This window comes from Primulina eburnea, chromosome 16 (assembly GCF_022965805.1).
Source record: "Primulina eburnea isolate SZY01 chromosome 16, ASM2296580v1, whole genome shotgun sequence".
Lineage (NCBI taxonomy): Eukaryota > Viridiplantae > Streptophyta > Magnoliopsida > Lamiales > Gesneriaceae > Primulina > Primulina eburnea.
The window spans coordinates 6,797,449-6,819,060 of record NC_133116.1 but is presented as its reverse complement, the minus strand read 5'-3'; the positions used below and the strand labels follow the sequence as shown (position 1 = coordinate 6,819,060).

Here is a 21,612-nt window from a genome sequence, read left to right as displayed (position 1 = left end):
TTAATTGCATGAAATAAAAATAATATGGGATTATTCATTATTTTATCGCTTTTGTTTATTTCGATAAAATATTTGTGCATGAATAATTATGAGGTGCAAATATTTTATTTCTTGCAAATTTAGTCTTCATGCTTTATTTGGCCCAGTCAAAGTAAAATTAATATCTTGTATCTCAAATTTGGTTAAATTTAAATTTCATGTTAATAAAGTGATTTTTTGAGATATGTAGATATTGTTCAAGTTGAAAATAAATTGTGTTTCAATTTATGCGAAAAATAGTCGGCCAAAAGGAAGATTATTTTTTGGCCAAATTTCAAACACAATAGATGATTTTAAAGTATATCTAGATCTATGCGGAAATTAATCGGCTTAAAGAAAGATTATTTTCTGGCCAGATTTTAGATTCAATATATCTTTTTCAAGTGCATTTATATCTATGCGAAAAATAGCCGGCCCAAAGGAAGAATATTTTTTGGCCAGATTGCAGACTTTATAAAAATAATAAATAAATAAATTGTGTTATATCTATGCAGAAAATAATCGGCCCAAAGGAAGGTTATTTTTTGGCCAGATTATAAGCACATAATTATGTGATCTTAAAGCGTGTCAAAACTACGCAGAAATTAATCAGCCCAAAGGAAGATTATTTTCTTGCCAGATTGTAGACACATTATATAATATTGAATTGTGTTAAATTTATGCGGAAAATAATCGGCCCAAAGGAAGATCATTTTCTGGCCAAATTTTAGCACAATATGTGGTGCTAAATATGTGATAATTTTGGATTTATCCATGCATGCAATGGCCGGTCCAAAGGAAGGCATATTGTTGGCCGGATTTATTATCAATATTTAATAACCATGATTTTTGAGTGTACCACTTATAAATTGTTATTTTTGTTCAAAGACTAAATATCAATGTTATGCTAGGTACTTTTTTTTTATGGGCCCACCACCAGCATGCTTATATTTTCTGATTTATTTAATTTAAATATATGCATGTACTATATTTTATTGTGAGTTTTTTGTTCTATTTTGTTATAGCATCTTCTATATCTGCCAATCTGAACAACATTCCAGTACTTAATGGCTCAAATTTCAAGAAATGGAAAGAGCATGTTATGATAGTGCTCGGCTGCATGGATTTAGACTATGCGCTAAGGGAAGATCGCCCCGCACTTTTGACCAGTTCAGGAACTGCTGATCAAAAAGGTTCTTTGGAAAAGTGGGAGCGATCAAATCGCATGAGTCTGATGATTATGAAACACTCCATTCCAGATACTATAAGGGGTGCAATTCCTGAAGAAAATGATGCCAAAAAGTTTCTTACTCAAATAGCAGATCGTTTCGCTGCAAACGAAAAGGTCGAGACAAGTACTATTCTGAATAAACTTTTCTCAATGCGGTACAAAGAGAAAGGGAACATAAGAGAGTACATAATGGAAATGTCAAATCTTGTGACTCGACTAAAAGCATTCAAGTTGGAATTGTCGGAAGACATAGTCGTGCATTTAGTCTTGATCTCTCTGCCTGCGCAATTTAATCAATTCAAAATAAGTTATAATACCCAGAAGGAAAAGTGGACTTTGAATGAGCTTATTGCGCAGTGCGTTCAGGAGGAGGAGAGATTGAAACAAGTTATGATTGAAAGTGCTCACTTGACATCTAACTATCAAGGTAATTGCATCAATAAGAAAAGGAAATGGAGCAATAAGGAAGTAAACTCTGGGACTTCACATCATATGGAGCAACAGAAACAAGATAAAGTGATCACTTGTTTCTTTTGCAAAAAGACTGATGGGCATGTGAAGAAGGAATGTCCCAAATACGCCAATTGGCGTGCAAAGAAAGGGTTGCCTAAGGAGCCGGTTGCCAACTGATGGTGAAAGATACATCTTATAAAAAATGACAATAAGATTGTTGGTGTTTTTTTTTTTTAAAAGCTTTATTTAGGAATTGAGTTTTTTTATTTTCTGATACTTGAATTTGAAAAACGAAATTTGATTTTAGTTTAGACAAATCAAGTTTTTCCTTTATCTATGTGGTATTTTCGTTTTTTCGAAATTCAAATATGTTTGGTATGAGTTCTTTGATTGATAAGCTTGATAAATTGAACATCAATATAAATGTAATTGACATTATGAATGCATGAAATTTTGAAATTAAATGCAAATTAATTTCGTATGTTGACTTTAGTGGGAGTGAGTAAATTGGAAAGTCAACATTGAGAAGAATATATTGATGTTTATATGTATATATATGGTGGTACAAATTTTATCTTGTGGTAATCTCATTCGGATTTATAGAGAACATTGTTTAGATATTGTGAACATCATTAGAATGTTGGGCAGATATTTAAGAAACCTGAAATTGTATTATTAATCGGGTTATACGGTACATAAAGTGAACTAAAGATTTTATGCTCACACATCGGAAATCTGACATTTGGAAATAGTTGGATATTTGGAAGTCCGAATAAAGTTGCGGAATTTTATCACCGGTAATGATCATTGGTCTAAGAAACCATTGAGGATCAATTGTGATAATAAAGCCACTATATTATACTTAAAGAACAACTGAAACTTGTCAAAGTCAAAATATATTGATATGAAGTTTTCAGTTGGAAGTAAATAATTCGGAGTGGTTATGTGTCAATTGAGCATGTTATTGCAAACTCTATAATTGCGGATGCATTTGTCATGGGTTGGCCACCCAAGATGTTTATAGGCATGTGACACGCATTGGTGTTGTCCATATAGTTGATATGCCTGTTCAGTGGGAGTTTGTATTTGATTTGAGTATTGACTCGGTTGACATGATTTAAGTTTCTGTACAGACTAAGGTTTAATTGAATTACTCTGAAATAAAGTGATGACTTTTCATGCGGTTTAGCATTTGGTTGAAAGTTTGTTATTGGACTCTTTGAGTCATTAGGAGGACCAGTTGGAAATGCAGGTTTTATTCTGAGATCACATTTATGTATTTCCATGCTACACATCCATACTTGATCTATGTTATTGATTATGCTAATATTGTGATCATTGATGGGTCTAGTGATTTTAAATGTAGCGATGACTGCTTTGGTTCGATATTGGTATAATCGATAGACCAGATTGTTAAGGAATATTTTGGTTTAGATAGCAAGAGCTCAATCCAGTTTTTGCATGTACAATATCCGGATAACTTATGTGGCCCAAGTGGGAGATTGTTGGAATTATTTTGTGGGCTCACATAATTTAATTAATTTTACATGGACAAGCTATCTAATAAAGGACCCAATAAAGTGATCTAATTAATTATGGGTTTCCAAAGTATTAAATAAATTGGTATGGTCCACCTTATGTGCAGAAACCCAGCCCAATTAGGTCTTCTATGATGGGTTGAAGACTGCTAAGGTTATATAAGGTTATGGTCCCCGAGGTACAGATAATATAACACAAAATACATACGGCACACGTATTCTAGATCTCTCTCCTTCTCCCATCAAAGGCAAGAATAAGGGGGTCGATTCTCTGTTGTATTGGAAGATCCATAACTCTGACGTTAGATCAATCAATGGATTCTGGTACGTATTTACTGTTATTCATATTTTCTGATAATTCGACATGAATTCCTGGCTTGTTGTGATATATGGATTTAATCACATTATAAGTTATATGATTAATTGCAAATTCACAATTAGACTAAAAATAAAAAAGTGCACACTAATGACCAAAAATGTGATTTTCTGTAAGAATATGATTTTTTGTTATTATTATTAATTATTAGTATTAGTATTATATTTATTAGCCATTATGGAGTTCAAAACATTGACAAACATGAGCTCAAAATATTGAAAAACAAGAGTTCAAAACATTGAAAAATCATGAGTTCAAAACATTGAAAAACAAGAGTTCAAAACATTTAAAAACAATTGTGCCCAAATTCTTGACTATAATAATTAAAATATTTTAAAGCATGCATTAAATTATAAGAATTATTCTCCAATCTTACCTATAAATAGATGTGTTGAGAATGAGGGAAGACACACCATAAACCTCTCAATCTAGAGCAAGCTTGAAGCTTGAACACCATCAACATTTTCTTGAGTGATATTTTTGAGCTAGAAATTCTGTTCATTTTCGAGAGAAACTTTCAGGTCCAACGGTTTATTCAAATCTAATCTCCACCGTTCATATTACACTTTCATATGTTTTAAACATCATATCAAAATTTCAGCCTCATCCATACGGTCACATTTTGTAAAACCCTTCGGCAAGAAAACTGCTCGGATTCCAAACGAGTTTAGCTAATTTACAGATTTTCGGACGATAAATTCCAGCTTGTTTCTTCCGTAATTTTGGAACACCTTTCGGTAAGTGGGCTTATGTTTTAAAGTATTTAAGTATGTTTTCGAAAATTCGATCGACATGATATATTCCTTCGATTTGATATATGAATATTTCGTTTTGATAAATTATTAAGCATGTTTAAATCAATTTCAAGTGCATGTTCTTTTCGTTTAAAAAGTTATGTTGTCTTCATTTCATGTTATATTCTAATATATGTTCTTAAACACCAATTTGGTGTATTCTAAGAATTATGTTTAAAGGCACTGTTATGATTCAAGTTAGAAATGGTAAAAAGGAAAATTTTCCTACAACATGATAAGATATGACAAGTTTATGGCCCTGATACGGTGGGTAATAATAACCGATATATGGCCTCACCCCTTAGAGGAATTACATATAGGGGACTGATCAGTAACACCATGGATAATAAGATGAAATAACAGTGCAATACGAATAATTTATGTCTATATGCATATGCTAAGTTATGTTTGCTCATTGTTAATATTATGTCTTGATTTTGTTATGAATAATTATTGTGACATGAAATTCATTTAATATTTACTTAAATATATATAAGTTATGTCGTATCTATCATTTTATTGTTCCGACGTTTGTTGAGACACGGAAAATTTAGAATTGTTAAAAATCTATATATGTATATCCTTGTGTTATTGTGATCGATCGGCCCCCACTTGCTGAGTATTTCACAAAATACTCACCCTTACACATCTCACTTCCAGATAAGAATGAAAAACAAGTTGAAGAAGAAGAGCAAATGCATTTCTGGGGATGGTAACAAGGTTTCAGTTGATCACGACATACTTTGGAATTTGACTATCTTTTATTTCTACGTTGTTCGCTTCCGCACTCATTTATTAAGTTGATTATGTTGTAAAGACAATGTATGTTTTATGAAAAAGACTGGTTTGGTTGTACACTGTACTACGAGGCTTGTTGATTTACGATTGAATAATCGTAAAACAACGCCGGATGTCAACTCACCCTGGTATCGGGACGTGACATTTAAGTGGTATCAGAGCCCTCCAGGTTCATAATCCGGCTGGGAAATTGCCATAGGAAATTTGACAAAGTCATTTTTTGGCAAGACCCTAGCGACTTCCTACCAATGAACAATACTCACTATTCTTATCGTGACATCTGAAAATCACAAAATTCTATTGTTGAAGCGTCCTAAATCACGTTTTGCCGTTTTTGGTAATAATCGTGAATATCATAAACTCCTTGTTCTAAGCCTTTCCATTGGTTTTATTTCAGGAAATGGCTTCCCGTACTCGTGCTGAAATACCCAAACGTATGCGTGAACTCGCTCTTAGTAACCACGAGATTGCGATGGAAAATCTTAGAGCTCAACTTTATGAAGAGCAACAAAAACACCAAGAGCAATTGTTGGCCAAAGATTTGGCATATGAAAACTTGAAAAAGGAAAAACAAGAGTTAGAAGAGATCAAAGACCATTTTCAGGCTGACATACAAAGGTTTGCTTACTATCTCAACTCAGAAGAGAAAAATCACGAAATGACCAAAAATAAACTAGAGGCTTTCCAAACAATAGTCCTTGAATTGAACAAAGAACACCAACAAATGCTAGAAGAATCCCAAGCACTCCAGTCTCAAATTCAACAAAGTATACTGATGGAAAATCAACGTCGTCAGCAAGATGAGGCAACCATTCAAGAACTACATAATTCAGTGCACAATTTGACTATGCAAAATGAACAATTACAGAATTATGTTCATCATATTGAGGATGCCATCATTATGGCATTGGAGCCGGAAGTAGAACCGGTAGAAGAACATACGGAAGATGAAGTACTAGGAGATGGCGAGGTTTTAGATGATTGAGTATTTAGTGTCGTAACTATTTGTAATAAAGATTGATAATCTATTTCCTTTCTTTTACTTCTTATCATTGCACTTCTGAAAACTTTGATTTGTATTGCTTTTCCTTCTCATTGGAATCAATAAAAAGTTTATTTGATCTATTCCTTGATTGATTTCATATTTGAGTTAATCTTCAATATTTTTGTACATAATTATTCAAACCTCTTAGAAATTCTCATGCGTGTAGGAAATGGCAGAGAGACCCTATCGTAGCAACCGCAACCCACGATATGCCAATCACAACAATGATTGCAACAACAATAACAACAAAGATTCACCACCAGCAGCAAGAGTTGGCCTTAGCAGAGAAGATTTAATGGCCATAGCAACCATTGTGGCAACAACCATCCAAGAAATGAGCCATGTAAATACCAACACTAATCAGCCACCACCACCTCCACCACCGAATGGAATCAAACACCATTATGAATCTCTTCGGAGGAATCGAGTCCCAACGTTTGACTGCAACCCTGACCCAGAAGTTGGTCAAGGCTGGCTCAAGAATATTGAGACACAACTCCAATTGCTTGAAGTGCCAAATGAACTAAAAGTGACTGTGGTGACACCATTCCTAGAAGAAAAGGCGGCCAAATGGTGGGAGACAATCTCAGCAAATATGACAGAAGACGGACCAATCACATGGCAAAGGTTTCGAGAAGCATTCTTGAAACAATATTATCCAGCAGAGTTGAGATTAAAATTGTTGAGTGAATTCGAGAATTTTACTCAAACTCCGGACATGTCTGTTGTGGAGTACACTTCTAAATTCAACTCCCTTGGAACCTATGCTCCTGCCATCATGACAGATAATATTCTGAAGATGCATCGTTTCAAACGTGGTCTGAACAGTCGTATCCAATCAGCTCTGGCAGTTTACCAACCCACAGGTTTTGATGATTTAATGGGAGCAGCCATTAGAGCTGAGACTGATATCAAACGCCGAGAAGATGAAAACAAAAATAAACGACCTCTCTCTGGACAATCTTTTCAAGGTAAACAACCAGTTAAAAGGTCAAACCAATCGAGTGGACCATTCAAGGGAACTCCTTCCAATTCAACTACTACATTCTCAAGCATAAAACCGTGTCCATTATGCAACTACCGACACATTGGAGAATGTCGAAGGAACACTGGTGCTTGCTTCAATTGTGGGAAGATGGGACACCGAATTGCTAATTGTCCTAAACCATTAAAGAAAATGACATGGTCAAACACTAATGATACCCCCAACAAGCCAAAGGAGAATAAGACCAATGCTCGTATGTTTGCCATAACTCAAGAAGAGGCAGATGATGCAAACGATGTCGTGGCAGGTACCATTATAATCAATAAAATTTCAGCTTATGTGTTGTTTGACTGTGGTGCCACTCATTCATTTATTTCTAAGAGATTCACTAAGAAGTTAGGACTTATACCAGAGATACTTGTTGAACCTTTTAGAATTGCTACTCCGACCAGTATAACAATTGAAACACATAAGATACATCGGAACTGCATAGTATATATCAATGAACACACATTCAACGCTGAATTGATTCAAGTCAACATGGTGGAGTTCGACGTTATTCTGGGAATGGATTGGTTATCCAAGAGTCATGCAATAGTAGATTGTCGGCGTAAGATTATCAAACTCCTAACTCCAAGCCAAAAAGAAATCACATACCATGGCAAGGCTAAGAAACGTAAATCCCTCATTTCTGCATCTCAAACCTGGAAAGCCATGAAGTCTGGAGAAATAGTCTATCTAGCAATGGTAAATGAAGTAAAAGAAGGAGTCGAGCTCAAGATAGAAGATATTCCAGTGGTACAAGAATTTTCGGATGTCTTTCCCGAAGAGTTACCTGGAATGGTTCCGGATCGTGAGATAGAATTCGAGATTAACTTGGTACCAGGTGCTACACCAATATCAAAGGCACCCTATCGAATGGCTCCAGCAGAACTCAATGAACTAAAAGAACAACTTCAAGAGTTGTTAGACAAGAAACAAATCAGACCAAGTGTCTCTCCTTGGGGAGCTCCAGTCTTATTTGTAAAGAAAAAAGATGGAAGTATTTGATTGTGTATCGATTATAGAGAACTCAACAAGATCACAATCAAAAACAGATATCCTCTTCCAAGGATAGATGATCTTTTCGATCAACTTAAAGGAGCCACAGTATTTTCCAAGCTTGATTTGAGGACAGGATATCATCAACTGAAGGTCAAACCAGAAGACGTTCCAAAGACAGCTTTCAGAACAAGATATGGTCATTATGAGTTTACGGTAATGCCATTTGGATTGACAAATGCTCCAGCAGCTTTCATGGATCTCATGAACAGAGTATTCAAGCAATTTCTCGACAAATTTGTGGTGGTATTTATCGATGACATTCTCGTATATTCCCCAAGTGAAGAGGATCACAAAGAACATCTTCACCTGACTCTTCAGATGTTAAGAGAAAAAGAGTTATACGCGAAATTCAAGAAATGCGAATTCTGGCTAAAAAGTGTGACTTTCTTAGGCTATATCATTTCAAAAGAAGGAGTATCTGTGGACCCTAAAAAGGTGGAAGCAATCACTGGCTGGCCGAGACCTAATACAGTAACTGAAATTCGAAGTTTTCTAGGATTGGCAGGTTACTATCGAAAATTTGTTGAAGGTTTCTCTTCAATAGCTACGCCACTTACAAAACTCACACAAAAGAACTCAAAATTTAACTGGAGTGAGGAGTGTGAAAAGAGCTTCCAAACGCTTAAGGAAAAGCTTGCATCTACACCAGTACTGGTTCTACCCACTGAGGACAAAAGCTTTACCATTTATAGTGACGCATCAAAAGAGGGTTTAGGATGCGTACTCATGCAAGAAGGAAGAGTAATCGCATATGCATCAAGACAATTGAAGCCGTACGAGAAAAATTATCCTACTCACGACCTCGAACTAGCTGCGGTAGTTTTTGCCTTAAAAATTTGGAGGCATTATCTTTACGGTGCCAAATGCGAGATCTTCACAGATCATCAAAGTCTCAAGTATTTGTTCACACAGAAATAATTGAACATGAGGCAGAGAAGATGGATTGAATTGTTAAAAGATTATGATTTAACAATAAGCTATCACCCGGGCAAGGCAAATAAGGTAGCTGATGCTTTAAGTAGGAAAAACATGGGTAAAGTGATCCTAGCTTCACTTTCTGCACAACCATGCTTTCAAGAAACAATCAAGTTAAGACAGAATCAAGATCCTATTTTGACAAAACTTAAAGAACAAGTCAAAGAAAAGAAGTCACAAGATCTTTATATAGACGAGAAATGAGTTTTATGGATGAAAGGACGATTGTGTGTACCAAACGTCGATAATCTTCGACAGGAAGTAATGTCTGAAGCACATAAATCAAAATTTTCGGTCCACCCCGGCAGTACAAAAATGTACAGAGATTTAAAGAAAAATTTCTGGTGGAGCGGAATGAAGAAGGATGTAGCAGAATACATCTCTAGATGCCAGGTCTGTCAACAAGTTAAAGCTGAACATCAACGGCCTGGAGGAATTCTTCAACCCTTGGAAATTCCAGAATGGAAATGGGAACATATTTCCATGGATTTTGTAGTAGGTTTACCAAAGTCTAGGCAAAGTCATAATGGAATATGGGTAATCGTAGATAGACTCACAAAATCTGCACATTTTCTACCTGTCCGCATGAATTATAATCTGGAAAAATTGGCTAGATCCAAGATTTGTATCTCGGTTCTGGAAAAGTTTTCAACAAGCTATGGGGACTAAGGTTACTCTCAGTACAGCTTATCACCCTCAAACTGATGGTCAAACAGAGAGAACAATACAAACCCTTGAAGATATGCTACGAGCATGTGTTTTAGAATTCAGTGGTAATTGGAGTGAATATCTACCTTTAATTGAGTTCGCTTACAATAACAGTTATCATAGCAGTATTGGAATGGCTCCATACGAAGCTCTGTACGGCCGAAAATGTCGATCACCTCTATACTGGGATGAGGTAGGAGAGAAATCTATAACTGGACCTGAACTTGTCCAAGAAACCGTGGACAAAGTAACAATCATTAAAGAAAGACTCAAAATCAAGATCGACAGAAAAGTTGGGCTGATCTAAAGAGGAGGCCAGTGGAGTTCACCGTTGGAGAAAAAGCTTACGTAAAAGTTTCTCCCATGAAAGGAGTTGTTCGATTCAATAGAGCTGGGAAATTACATCCTCGATACATAGGACCTTTTGAAATTTTAGAAAGAATCGGAACATTGGCATACAGACTAGCATTGCCACCAGATATGTCAAGAATTCATAATGTATTTCATGTTTCACAATTGAAGAAATACATCCCAGATCCAAGTCATGTTCTTGAAACTGGACCGCTCCTGATGGAAAGTAATTTGAATGAAAAACTAAGATATGAAGAAGTTCCAATTCGAATTTTGGACACCAAAGAACAAGTATTAAGGCGTCGCAACATTTCCTATGTTAAGATACAGTGGTCTAATCATACTGAAAGAGAAGCTACTTGGGAACTAAAAGAGAAGATGTTCGAGCAATATCCCTATCTGTTCGAAAATCTAGAAAACTCAAGTTTCAGGGACGAAACTTCCAATATGGAGGGAGGAATGTAAGAATATGATTTTTTGTTATTATTATTAATTATTAGTATTAGTGTTATATTTATTAGCCATTATGGAGTTCAAAACATTGACAAACATGAGCTCAAAACATTGAAAAACAAGAGTTCAAAACATTGAAAAATCATGAGTTCAAAACATTGAAAAACAAGAGTTCAAAACATTTAAAAACAATTGTGCCCAAATTCTTGACTAAAATAATTAAAATATTTTAAAGCATGCATTAAATTATAAGAATTATTCTCCAATCTTACCTATAAATAGATGTGTTGAGAATGAGGGAAGACACACCATAAACCTCTCAATCTAGAGCAAGCTTGAAGCTTGAACACCATCAACATTTTCTTGAGTGATATTTTTGAGCTAGAAATTCTGTTCATTTTCGAGAGAAACTTTCAGGTCCAACGGTTTATTCAAATCTAATCTCCACCGTTCATATTACACTTTCATATGTTTTAAACATCATATCAAAATTTCAGCCTCATCCATACGGTCAAATTTTGTAAAACCCTTCGGCAAGAAAACTGCTCGGATTCCAAACGAGTTTAGCTAATTTACAGATTTTCGGACGATAAATTCCAGCTTGTTTCTTCCGTAATTTTGAAACACCTTTCGGTAAGTGGGCTTATGTTTTAAAGTATTTAAGTATGTTTTCGAAAATTCGATCGACATGATATATTCCTTCGATTTGATATATGAAAATTTCGTTTTGATAAATTATTAAGCATGTTTAAATCAATTTCAAGTGCATGTTCTTTTCGTTTAAAAAGTTATGTTGTCTTCATTTCATGTTATATTCTAATATATGTTCTTAAACACCAATTTGGTATATTCTAAGAATTATGTTTAAAGGCACTGTTATGATTCAAGTTAGAAATGGTAAAAAGAAAAATTTTCCTACAACATGATAAGATATGACAAGTTTATGGCCCTGATGCGGTGGGTAATAATAACCGATATATGGCCTCACCCCTTAGAGGAATTACATATAGGGGACTGATCAGTAACACCATGGATAATAAGATGAAATAACAGTGCAATACGAATAATTTATGTCTATATGCATATGCTAAGTTATGTTTGCTCATTGTTAATATTATGTCTTGATTTTGTTATGAATAATTATTGTGACATGAAATTCATTTAATATTTACATAAATATATATAAGTTATGTCGTATCTATCATTTTATTGTTCCGACGTTTGTTGAGACACGGAAAATTTAGAATTGTTAAAAATCTATATATGTATATCCTTGTGTTATTGTGATCGATCGGCCCCCACTTGCTGAGTATTTCACAAAATACTCACCCTTACACATCTCACTCCCAGATAAGAATGAAAAACAAGTTGAAGAAGAAGAGCAAATGCATTTCTGGGGATGGTAACAAGGTTTCAGTTGATCAAGACATACTTTGGAATTTGACTATCTTTTATTTCTACGTTGTTCGCTTCCGCACTCATTTATTAAGTTGATTATGTTGTAAAGACAATGTATGTTTTATGAAAAAGACTGGTTTGGTTGTACACTGTACTACGAGGCTTGTTGATTTACGATTGAATAATCGTAAAACAACGCCGGATGTCAACTCACCCCGGTATCGGGACGTGACATTTTCCTTATATAAATATACTAGTACAACTGATTTAAATTTTTTGTGAATATGAAACTTGTAACTAAAAAACATTTTATGAATAAATATGTATTTTTATATATGCAATTTTATATATTTTAAAATATAAATGAAAAATAATATATATTAATTTATGCAATGTGTTCTATAAATAAGTTTTGATCATATAATGAGGGTTTATTATTATGATCTTATGGTAACATGTATGATTTCCGTGGATCTATATTATTTTTGTAATGGTTACGTTGTTAGAAATTACATTTTTTATCTTGCAACATGCACATTTAACATTTTTTTCTCATGTTACTAATCAATTCACATTCTTAATTCACTAATTTACATTTATTTTCCACTTTAATATTTTTATTAATATGCTGACATAGCATTAAACACGTCAACAATATCTGGTGACTAATGTCATGTGATCATTTTTTCAGTTTTATGTCATCATTTCATGGCGCCATTTTAGCACTCTGATGAAAAATATTAAAATTTAAAAGAAGGCAAATTAGTGGACTTTGATTATAAATTAACCAATAATATGACCAAAAAATAAAGACGTACAAGCTACGCGATGAAAAATGCATTTTTCTAAATATGTCATGCTAAAAAAATGAAAATTGAATACATCCACAATATTAAACATACATTAATTTTCTGTAATTGTATTACTATCTCATGTTATCACGTGCAACGAAAGAAAAATAAACCGATATTTAAATTCGAATGAAGTAACCATGATCCCGGCCGATCGGGACGCCGAGGGTTAGTGTTTCGCTGCGGTGGGTGATCTAAATAATCAAAGTGTATGTTTGAAGCATTGGCTAGTTTTTTTTCTTTATTTTTTGGAAACATTGTAAAATTGGTTACGAGAGTAGTGATCCGTGGCTTATAATGCACGTTTACAATTTTCAGTGGATTGAATCTTTCTCGTCTGCACAGGAAAAAAGAAGGGGAAGAAGCAACGAACCGACACAGAAAAGAAACTGGAATAAAAACCTAATTATATATATGGTTATGGCCACCAAGTGAGCCCCGAAGTTCCCCCAAACACTTCAGGATCCATCTGCATACGCCTAAATCCCACCGCCATGAAGCGTTCAGGAGAACTCTGGGGAACACCTGGTTCATATCTCATGTTGAGTTACATTCATATGCATTAACAGGGACTTACAATTTAAAAATCTTTTTAACTGTAATGTTTATGCAAGTTGCAGCAAAGAGGAGCCAGAAAATAGAGGTTGAGGGAACAAAAAAATATTAAAAAATTTTGGAGTGACAAAAACAAATATCAGGAAGAAAAGTGAAAAAAAAAAATTTAGACGTATATATCTAATTAATGAAATTAAAAAATTGAGGGGATCTCCCTTTGGCTCCGTCCGTCTCTGATGAGAAGGGTAACCCCTCGGGAGAATGAACCTGGATGTGATCGCGGGAATGTGGAGCTGGCTAGCTAGGTTGGAGAATCGAATACGTACATTCCTTATCATCAGTACTGCTGCTACTTTTGTTACCTTGTCTGTACTATTCCTTCGTTTTCATTTTCATCTTTGGAATAGCTTTTTCCTACCTTTATGAATGTACTCAACCATATTATGAGCAAGTTTTCTTCTCAAATTTAAAAAAATTTATTCAAGTTTTACTTTTCACAAATGTAAATTGTTTTTTTATGCATGAACGTTATAATGTAGAGTAGGACTTTCATAAAACGGTATCACGGATCTTTATTCGTGAGAAGGATCAACCATATCCATATATATTTACATAAAAAGTAATATATTTGACATAAAAAATAATATTTTTTCGTGGATGACCCATATAAAATATCTGTTTCACAAAATTGATCCGTAAGACCGTCTCACATGAGTTTTTGTGTATAATGTATTGTGAACATTTTCCAGTGCCTAGATTGTCGCTAGAAGGTGTGTCTATAAATGATTTTTTTTGAAAAATAATTAAAATGTCAGTGTGGGGTCGGAACTAGACGTTTTTGTTTGGGTCATGAAAGTAATATTTCAAAAAAATTGATTATTAAAATTTTTAAAACATAAGTTAGTGTTTTCCTCTGCGTTGCAGGCTGAGATCGGGGAAGATATTGTTGTCTTGGGAGAGGAATTTTGTAGGAAGAACATTATCGAATTATTCGGGTTAGGGTTGTTGGACGTTTAGTTTGGGGAGGAATGGACTCATGTGCACTTAACATCTCGCAGACCAATTTTGTTAGATGCATCTCCTACCTGACCCGAACATTGAAAATGTATTACTTTCTATTTCAAAAGTATTATTTTTTACTATAAATATTGATTGTGTCGACCCATCTAATGGATATAAATCAATGACAATGTCTCACAACATACATACTCTTTTCTAATTTACCCATATTTTATTTTAGGCGTTGTAATTAAATAAATATTTCAAAGATAACAACTATTTATATAAGAACTTATTAAATAATTGTAAAATTGGAGAGTTGTTTGTATAATTGATATTTCCAATGAATTTCTTAATTTTTATGAAATACAAAAATGACTATATAATGATCAACCATGTTAGGTCTTGATCTCCAAGAATGCATTTGGATTGAGCAATTTATTAAGATATAAAATTACAAATCCATTTGATTTAATTTCTTGGGAATGTGATTTAATTTAAAATTTGAAATGAAAGGATTTGAAATTTGGATGTTTATGAATTTGAGATCCCTTCTTCTCCATTTAAGTTGTTTATGTATCGATTTAGTATATTCCAAATTCTCCCTAAATTTAGAAATTTGGAAATCCGATCGAATGCAACATTGGTGAATGTAATAAAGATTCAATACAAATTCAGACTCTAGTAGTCTACTAATTTAGGCAAATGAATTAGCATTAATTATGTGATACATGCATCTAATGGTAATCATTTGGAATTCTAGTGGTTTAAAATCCATTCGAAAATGAATTAAAACAGGAAAAACTGGACATCAAAACAGGAAAAATTTTGTGGCAGACCAGAAGCCCTTCCATTGACATAAAAAGAGGCCTCGTCTTTGCAACAGTGCAAGGCTCGACTGAATAATCAAACGCCGCCTCCTCTCTGGAAGGAGGAGGAGTGTGGGGTGCTGCCACGGATGGAAAACGGGTTTATAAAATATCTTAAATGGTGATAGACTCCCCTTTACGCTCAAGCCATCCACTCAGACCCAACAGCAGGTGGATGGGTGGCAATGGATGCCAACACAGTGCAGCTTCTGTGGACCAACGCTGATCCGAGCAATGACGCTGCACACGGACCGGTGACTATAGTTAACTGAGTCTTGTTTGCAGGGTCGGTCACACATACGGGACCTGTATATGCCATTGATGCTGCGACAGGACCTGGAATAGTGGGAAATATCTTTTTGGCTTTTTTCCATAGTTGCCTGGAAAAATTAAGCAAACTTGTTCCAAAGAATGATTAATACATGCCTTTCAATAAGATGATCAATATGAGAAGGAAATAAATAAATGAAGAAACAGGTCCTGTTACCCGGAAATTACATATATATCAAAATATTGCTCTCTGAATATCATGTCACATACATCATTCAAGTCAAGAAAAAAGATAGATAAAACCCATCATTACTTTAAATATCAGTTGGTCACCGGAGTTCCCCCAAACACTTCAGTGGGAAGCTAGCACGGAAGCTTTTCAATGAAGTGTTTCGAGGAAACTCGAGAGGAAACCTGATTCTTCGTTAACTCTTCCTCATGTTATATTTCACCTTGCTATGTATCTATTTATAGAGAAGTTGAATTTATGTTTGGATAAAAGAAAGAAATATGAATTCATGTTTCCGGCTTGTAGGAAAGACTGCATGCATGACGTTGAAGATCGAAGACACAATATGCTTCGGAGGACCACATTTCCTCAACGTAAAATAAAGTTAAATACTTATGAGTGCTTGAACCTGGCCATGAATTCAGGTTAAATAATAAAAAGGGAATATTTTTTTAGAGCAAGTGACCTCAAAATCTCCATCTTTCCGTCCATCACTTTTCGGATTACATTTTCTAGCTATTAGAATTCTATTTTGATTTTGAGAAAAAGCATGCAACGGGTTCAGTTGATATTAAGGATACGTGTGTACTAATATTTTGAGTCATGTTCTTTTTAGTAACAAATTTAACCGTGTGTGGATGAGTTATTATAGTGCTTAATTCATAATGTATAATGAGTATGATATTAACGTGTCATGTTAAGATTGGAACTTGACCTATCTCAACTCCAAAAGCTAGCTCAAGGGGGGATGATTGTCCAAGACCATATATACAACTCCCAGGTATTAAATATCACCGATGTGGGACAACAAACACACCCCCTCACGCACAAGAATAAACATCTGGAGCGTGAAGTTTACAAACGACCCAATTATGAGCAGAACGGGTGTCTCAACTATGGGCAAACACACCCCTCTCACGCTCAGGAATGAGCATATGGAGCGTGGAGTTTATAAATGACCCAATTATGGGCAGAACGGGTGGCCTAATTATAAACAGTCCAAGACATAACGGTGAAACCTAGCTCTGAAACCATGTTAAGATTGGAACTTGGATCTAACTCAACCCCAAAAACTAATTCAAGGGGGGAGGATTGTCCAAGACCATATATACGACTCTCAAGTATTAAATATCACCGGTGTGAGACAACTAACATATCACATAATGAAATATAAAAAGATGGAACATTCGTGTGCTGAAAAGATTCTAACTTATCAAACACTTTTTCTTCACTTGACCCAAAGAAGCGGCTAGGTTCGGACATTAAAGCTTTAATCGTCAAGTTCTTCACCCCTTGGAAATCCGGAAGGCTCAGCCTACAACAAATATTCCAAGTTTATATGCAACATACCAGCACATTATATATATACGTACCGTGTGAAGTATGGGATTAATTCAACCATCCAAGAAACGAAACTAGTCATCGGGTTTCCCCTAGAGTTCCCTCAATCGCTTCATTGAGTATTCTCTTCAAGAAACATGTCCACTGAAGTGTTTGGGGGAACTCCTGGTGCGATCCGATCCAAATACAAAGTTTTTAACCACAGCAGAGAGAGTGATGAATCGTGAATATATAGCTAACGGGTCGCTTAAAGGCCGGGTCACGTAACAGGTACATACATGCCTTTTGTAGAGTGATTCTTGAAATATAAACGACATTTACCGATCGCTAGGCATTGCCCTGTTTGAAATTACTACTCCTAGGCATATACACGCTCAGAGTGAATCAGATAACTTGAAGTACTTTTAGGCAATGCGGCCGAGGGTATTTTCAAATTTCAGATGCTCTATTACGAAAAAAATTAATTGTATTTTTGGTCTTGTCACATTTTCATTGCAACTATATATTTATTGATTTATTGAGTTGAAAGTTAAAAGTTGTAAGGAGATACAAGCAATGGAATCCTCCTTGGAAATATTATACCAAAAGTTAATACAAAGTTGTAGCGCGACCTAAGGCATCAATCAATTCTTAAGAAACTGAACATTTCATGAGTTATTGTTTGACGGTCTCAAATACATCATTTACACAACGCAGCACCTAACATTACTGAAAAACACTGTGAAACATGAGAATAATTTGATCTGAATTGGAACCAGCATTAGATACATTAAAAAAGAATTTTTTTCCCTTATATTCTTGATCCCCAATCTTGAAGATACAAGGTAGATCTGCCAATCTACTTCGGCTGTGGATTCAGCGATTCAAGATATTTGCTCAAGTAACTAGTGGCACAAGCAGCAACACCATTTCTTGACGATGGCTGTGAAAAACTCAGACCAAAATTCTCACCCCACTTCAGGTTCTGTCCTAAATTTGTTTCTTGAAATTTATTGACACCACCTCCATTGCGAAGAAGCGATGCGACTGCAGTAGATAATGCCGCTTGAAACTTGGGATCACGAGTAATAGCCTTAGCCGCAGCACTTATTCCATCAATACTCAGAACGTCTTCTTGAATATTCTTGTCAAAAACATATGGCTGGGAGTAAGACGAAGCATGGCTTTCGGTATGAAACAAGGTCTTAGAAACCCCTAAGGAGCCAGAATCCGAACGGGGCACTGATGAAAAGTTGAGACAAGTTGAGGAAGATCGTGGCACGGAAGGATACAAGCTTGAAGAATTACTGTATTTGTTGTATGGAATGGAGGTGTGACTTGGTGGGGTGAGGTCTAGGATAACAGTGGGGTGTGATTGGGAAGTGGAGATTGATGCTCTTGGGAAACAGTAGGGTGATGTGAGGGTACTATTTGATGAAGAAAAGTTTAATGTATTGAAATTGGATGCGGTGGCAGATCGGGAGGAGGTGGAAAAGATTCCTTGGCTTGGTGGAGATGAGGTGGAGGACCCACAGTTGAGCATGGCGGCAGCTGAGGTGGTCGCAGATGCCATGGTGGTGGCAGAAGGTGGAAGTGGGTGGTTGTGTGTTCCTTCGTAGGTGGTGATTAGAATGGCCATGTTATCTGCACATCTTTGCACCTGGAAATTGGCAATATAATGATTAGTGGAGTTAATTTAATTAAAAACTGATCTTAATTTAAATAATACAAAAAATAGCTTGTTTACATTAAGTGCAAACTCATATCCTCCCTATGTGAAAGTCAAATCAAATTATTTTGTATAAAGTACATAAATATGGCTGACATTCCTCTAAGTGACCTGTGCATGTAATAGAACAAACTAGGGTTTATTCTATGATTATAACATTCACCATTATTTACCAGATGCATAATAACAAACCACTTTATTGATAAGTGTTTGAAGAATCCGCGTACCTGTTTTCTTACTGGGCATGAAGGTGAGGCCGTGCAACGATAGTAAGCTCGAGGACATGGATTCCCTTTCGCTATCTTTTGTCCATATTTTCGCCATTGACATCCATCGTTCATCTGAACAGATGAAAATTCGAACTTTTCAGAATTAAATGAAGCCGCCCTTTTGACTCGAATAGCAAAAAATCAACAAAAATCAATAATCTGAAGTGTTTGAATCCATAACTAACCGTCTGTGAGTCACACACAGCTCGCACAGAAACCCTAGGCTTCTTCACAGGACTAAGCTCCAAGATTTCATCACTTGTAGCACTTCTCGCACTTTTCAGACTTTTAAAAGATCCTTTAGCCTCGATTTCTTCTTCCTTTGATTCATCGACACTGTTATTCTCCGAGCACGAATTCTTTGTGGCGTCACCAGAATCACATAAATGAAATTTGTGGTCCAATCTCAGTTCAAGTCCATCAGCTTTAACAAGCTCCTTCAGGTTCTTGTTCTCCTGGTTATTTTTCTTCTCTTGTTTCTTGCAATCTGCACCTGAAAAACTCCCCAGGCTTAGACGAAAAACGAGCTCGGACCTGTCTTCTGATTCATCAGGCTTGGGAGATGAATCTTTAACTTTAATGGGATGATCATCTTGTTTGAATGTGCCATCAAAACTCATTTTCAAAGATAGGTAATTTTTCATCTTCTGCGACAAAGTCAACTTCAGTTTCTTATTTTCTTCTGCAACTTCATCCATCTTTGCTTTAGCTAACTTCAGACGATCCACCTGCAACATCACCAAATTAAATTAAACCTATGTGACACCCCAAAATCATAATTGAAAATCTTGAATATTTTTTTAAAAAATTAACAATTACCTCCTGATGAATTCCTTCTATGATTGTTTCTTCAACAGCCTGTCCCGAAAAGATTATCATATCTTCTTCCTTGACCATCATCCTTCAGATCACTTTATGAGTACGTAAAGATCTTTGTAAACTTAAGTATTCTTCAAACTTAGCTTTTGTTTTCCTGTTGATTTTGCATGTCAAGGATGAAAAACAGACGCCGTTTTATAATATACGAGTCCAGAGTTTTGACTTTTATTAGACATAAAATAAATAGATAAATTTTTTGAGAAAAGTCAGACCCTAAATCTTACCTTAGCATATCATGTACACACACAAAAAACGAAAATGTCAACTTTCAAGAGTATCAACCCTTTTAATCTTTTTTTTTTATTAGGATGTACAACTCTTATATTTCACAATAAATAACTTGTCAAGTTGAATTTATATATATATATAAATATAAATATATATATATATATATATATATATATATATATATATATATATATAAATTTTTTTATATGTTACGCATCTACCGTGTCCACTTATGGAGCGCCGCTGTGTTGACATTCACATTGAATGTATAATTTGTATATGTTCATCACATCTAATAGGTGAGTGTCGTCTCAGCGGTGCTCATATAGGTGTCTACGATGAGTAGACAACATATCAAAATTGTATGTGTGTTATATATATTTAAAAGAAACTATCTTCCATAATTGTAGTTAGTTATTAACTTTTTATTGTATCAATAGTGAACTAATCATTTTCGCACCAAGATTTAAATTGCTTCTCTTTGTCGAAATTTCTAATCGGTCGATGCACTTCATAGGGTTTGGTTCACATTTTAACGATGGAAAAATTCAACTCAAAATTTAAATCGAGATGGAAGAAAGTCTATAAATGGAGCGTCACACTTAGGTTTTGTATGGTTGTGTTAATTCAACATGTCTTAGTTGACGATTCGTACCAAAAAATGGCGCAATTTCTTATATGAGAACCGGCGTTAGGCCACGAATATTTATTATACGACTTCTATTTTGAATTTATTTGACTATTAAAGTCATGTAAAATGTATATGGTCCGCACATATTAAATGGAGTTTGCATGCATGCTGAATAAGAATTCAAAGTTTCAAATCTTCAACTCTTATTGCAAATAAATACCATCTAAATAAAGCCACTAACAAATATTTGGTCAACACAAGAAACAAAGAAAATCTTTTGTGAGATAGTCTCACAAATCTATACTTGTGAGACGGGTCGACTTGGTCCATACTTGCACTAACAAATTATACTTTTAACCTCATAGATCCAGTCTGGTTCGAGATTCATATCACAAAATTGATCCATGACACCATCTCATAGAAGTTTTAATTTGTATAACGAAAAACATGATGCTAATATGATGGTTGTAAATAGTGTACTTCAAAACCCGAATTTTCTAAGTTAACATGCTAGAAACACTATTTTTCGTTCCCGTCCCAGAGCCAGGAAAGATCC

At 35.0% G+C, this 21,612-nt stretch overlaps 4 protein-coding genes across 4 annotated transcripts; 3 read left to right on the top strand and 1 right to left on the bottom strand.

Annotated features, from left to right (window-relative positions):
• Window positions 1-6,422: 6,422 nt before the first annotated feature.
• LOC140817374 (uncharacterized) lies at window positions 6,423-8,288 on the top strand. The gene has a single exon (XM_073177026.1). It carries the CDS (start codon window positions 6,423-6,425, stop codon window positions 8,286-8,288), a length of 1,866 nt encoding a protein of 621 aa, XP_073033127.1.
• Window positions 8,289-8,534: 246 nt separating this feature from the next.
• LOC140817372 (uncharacterized mitochondrial protein AtMg00860-like) lies at window positions 8,535-9,521 on the top strand. Its single transcript, XM_073177025.1, has 2 exons — window positions 8,535-9,083; window positions 9,276-9,521. The coding sequence occupies exons 1-2, from the start codon at window positions 8,535-8,537 to the stop codon at window positions 9,519-9,521; spliced, it is 795 nt and encodes a 264-aa protein (XP_073033126.1).
• A 150-nt stretch (window positions 9,522-9,671) lies between these two features.
• LOC140817371 (uncharacterized) lies at window positions 9,672-10,841 on the top strand. Its single transcript, XM_073177024.1, has 2 exons — window positions 9,672-9,854; window positions 10,314-10,841. The coding sequence occupies exons 1-2, from the start codon at window positions 9,672-9,674 to the stop codon at window positions 10,839-10,841; spliced, it is 711 nt and encodes a 236-aa protein (XP_073033125.1).
• Window positions 10,842-17,910: 7,069 nt separating this feature from the next.
• Window positions 17,911-20,305, bottom strand: LOC140816659 (WRKY transcription factor 72A-like). Its single transcript, XM_073176051.1, has 4 exons — window positions 20,138-20,305; window positions 19,504-20,046; window positions 19,277-19,390; window positions 17,911-18,980 (listed from the first exon to the last, which is right to left on the bottom strand). Exons 1-4 carry the CDS (start codon window positions 20,216-20,218, stop codon window positions 18,180-18,182), a joined length of 1,539 nt encoding a protein of 512 aa, XP_073032152.1. The 5' UTR covers window positions 20,219-20,305; the 3' UTR covers window positions 17,911-18,179.
• Between the last annotated feature and the right edge of the window lie 1,307 nt (window positions 20,306-21,612).

Coding starts and splice junctions, on each gene's coding strand:
- LOC140816659 (XM_073176051.1), bottom strand. CDS start 20,218: ATGATGGTCAAGGAAGAAGATATGATAATCTTTTCGGGACAGGCTGTT. Junction 19,391..19,503: donor CTGTGTGTGACTCACAGACG/GTTAGTTATGGA, acceptor TCATCTGTTCAG/ATGAACGATGGATGTCAATG. Junction 18,981..19,276: donor CATGCCCAGTAAGAAAACAG/GTACGCGGATTC, acceptor GCCAATTTCCAG/GTGCAAAGATGTGCAGATAA.
- LOC140817374 (XM_073177026.1), top strand. CDS start 6,423: ATGGCAGAGAGACCCTATCGTAGCAACCGCAACCCACGATATGCCAAT.
- LOC140817372 (XM_073177025.1), top strand. CDS start 8,535: ATGGATCTCATGAACAGAGTATTCAAGCAATTTCTCGACAAATTTGTG. Junction 9,084..9,275: donor TACTCATGCAAGAAGGAAGA/GTAATCGCATAT, acceptor AACATGAGGCAG/AGAAGATGGATTGAATTGTT.
- LOC140817371 (XM_073177024.1), top strand. CDS start 9,672: ATGAAGAAGGATGTAGCAGAATACATCTCTAGATGCCAGGTCTGTCAA. Junction 9,855..10,313: donor AAAGTCATAATGGAATATGG/GTAATCGTAGAT, acceptor CAAGATCGACAG/AAAAGTTGGGCTGATCTAAA.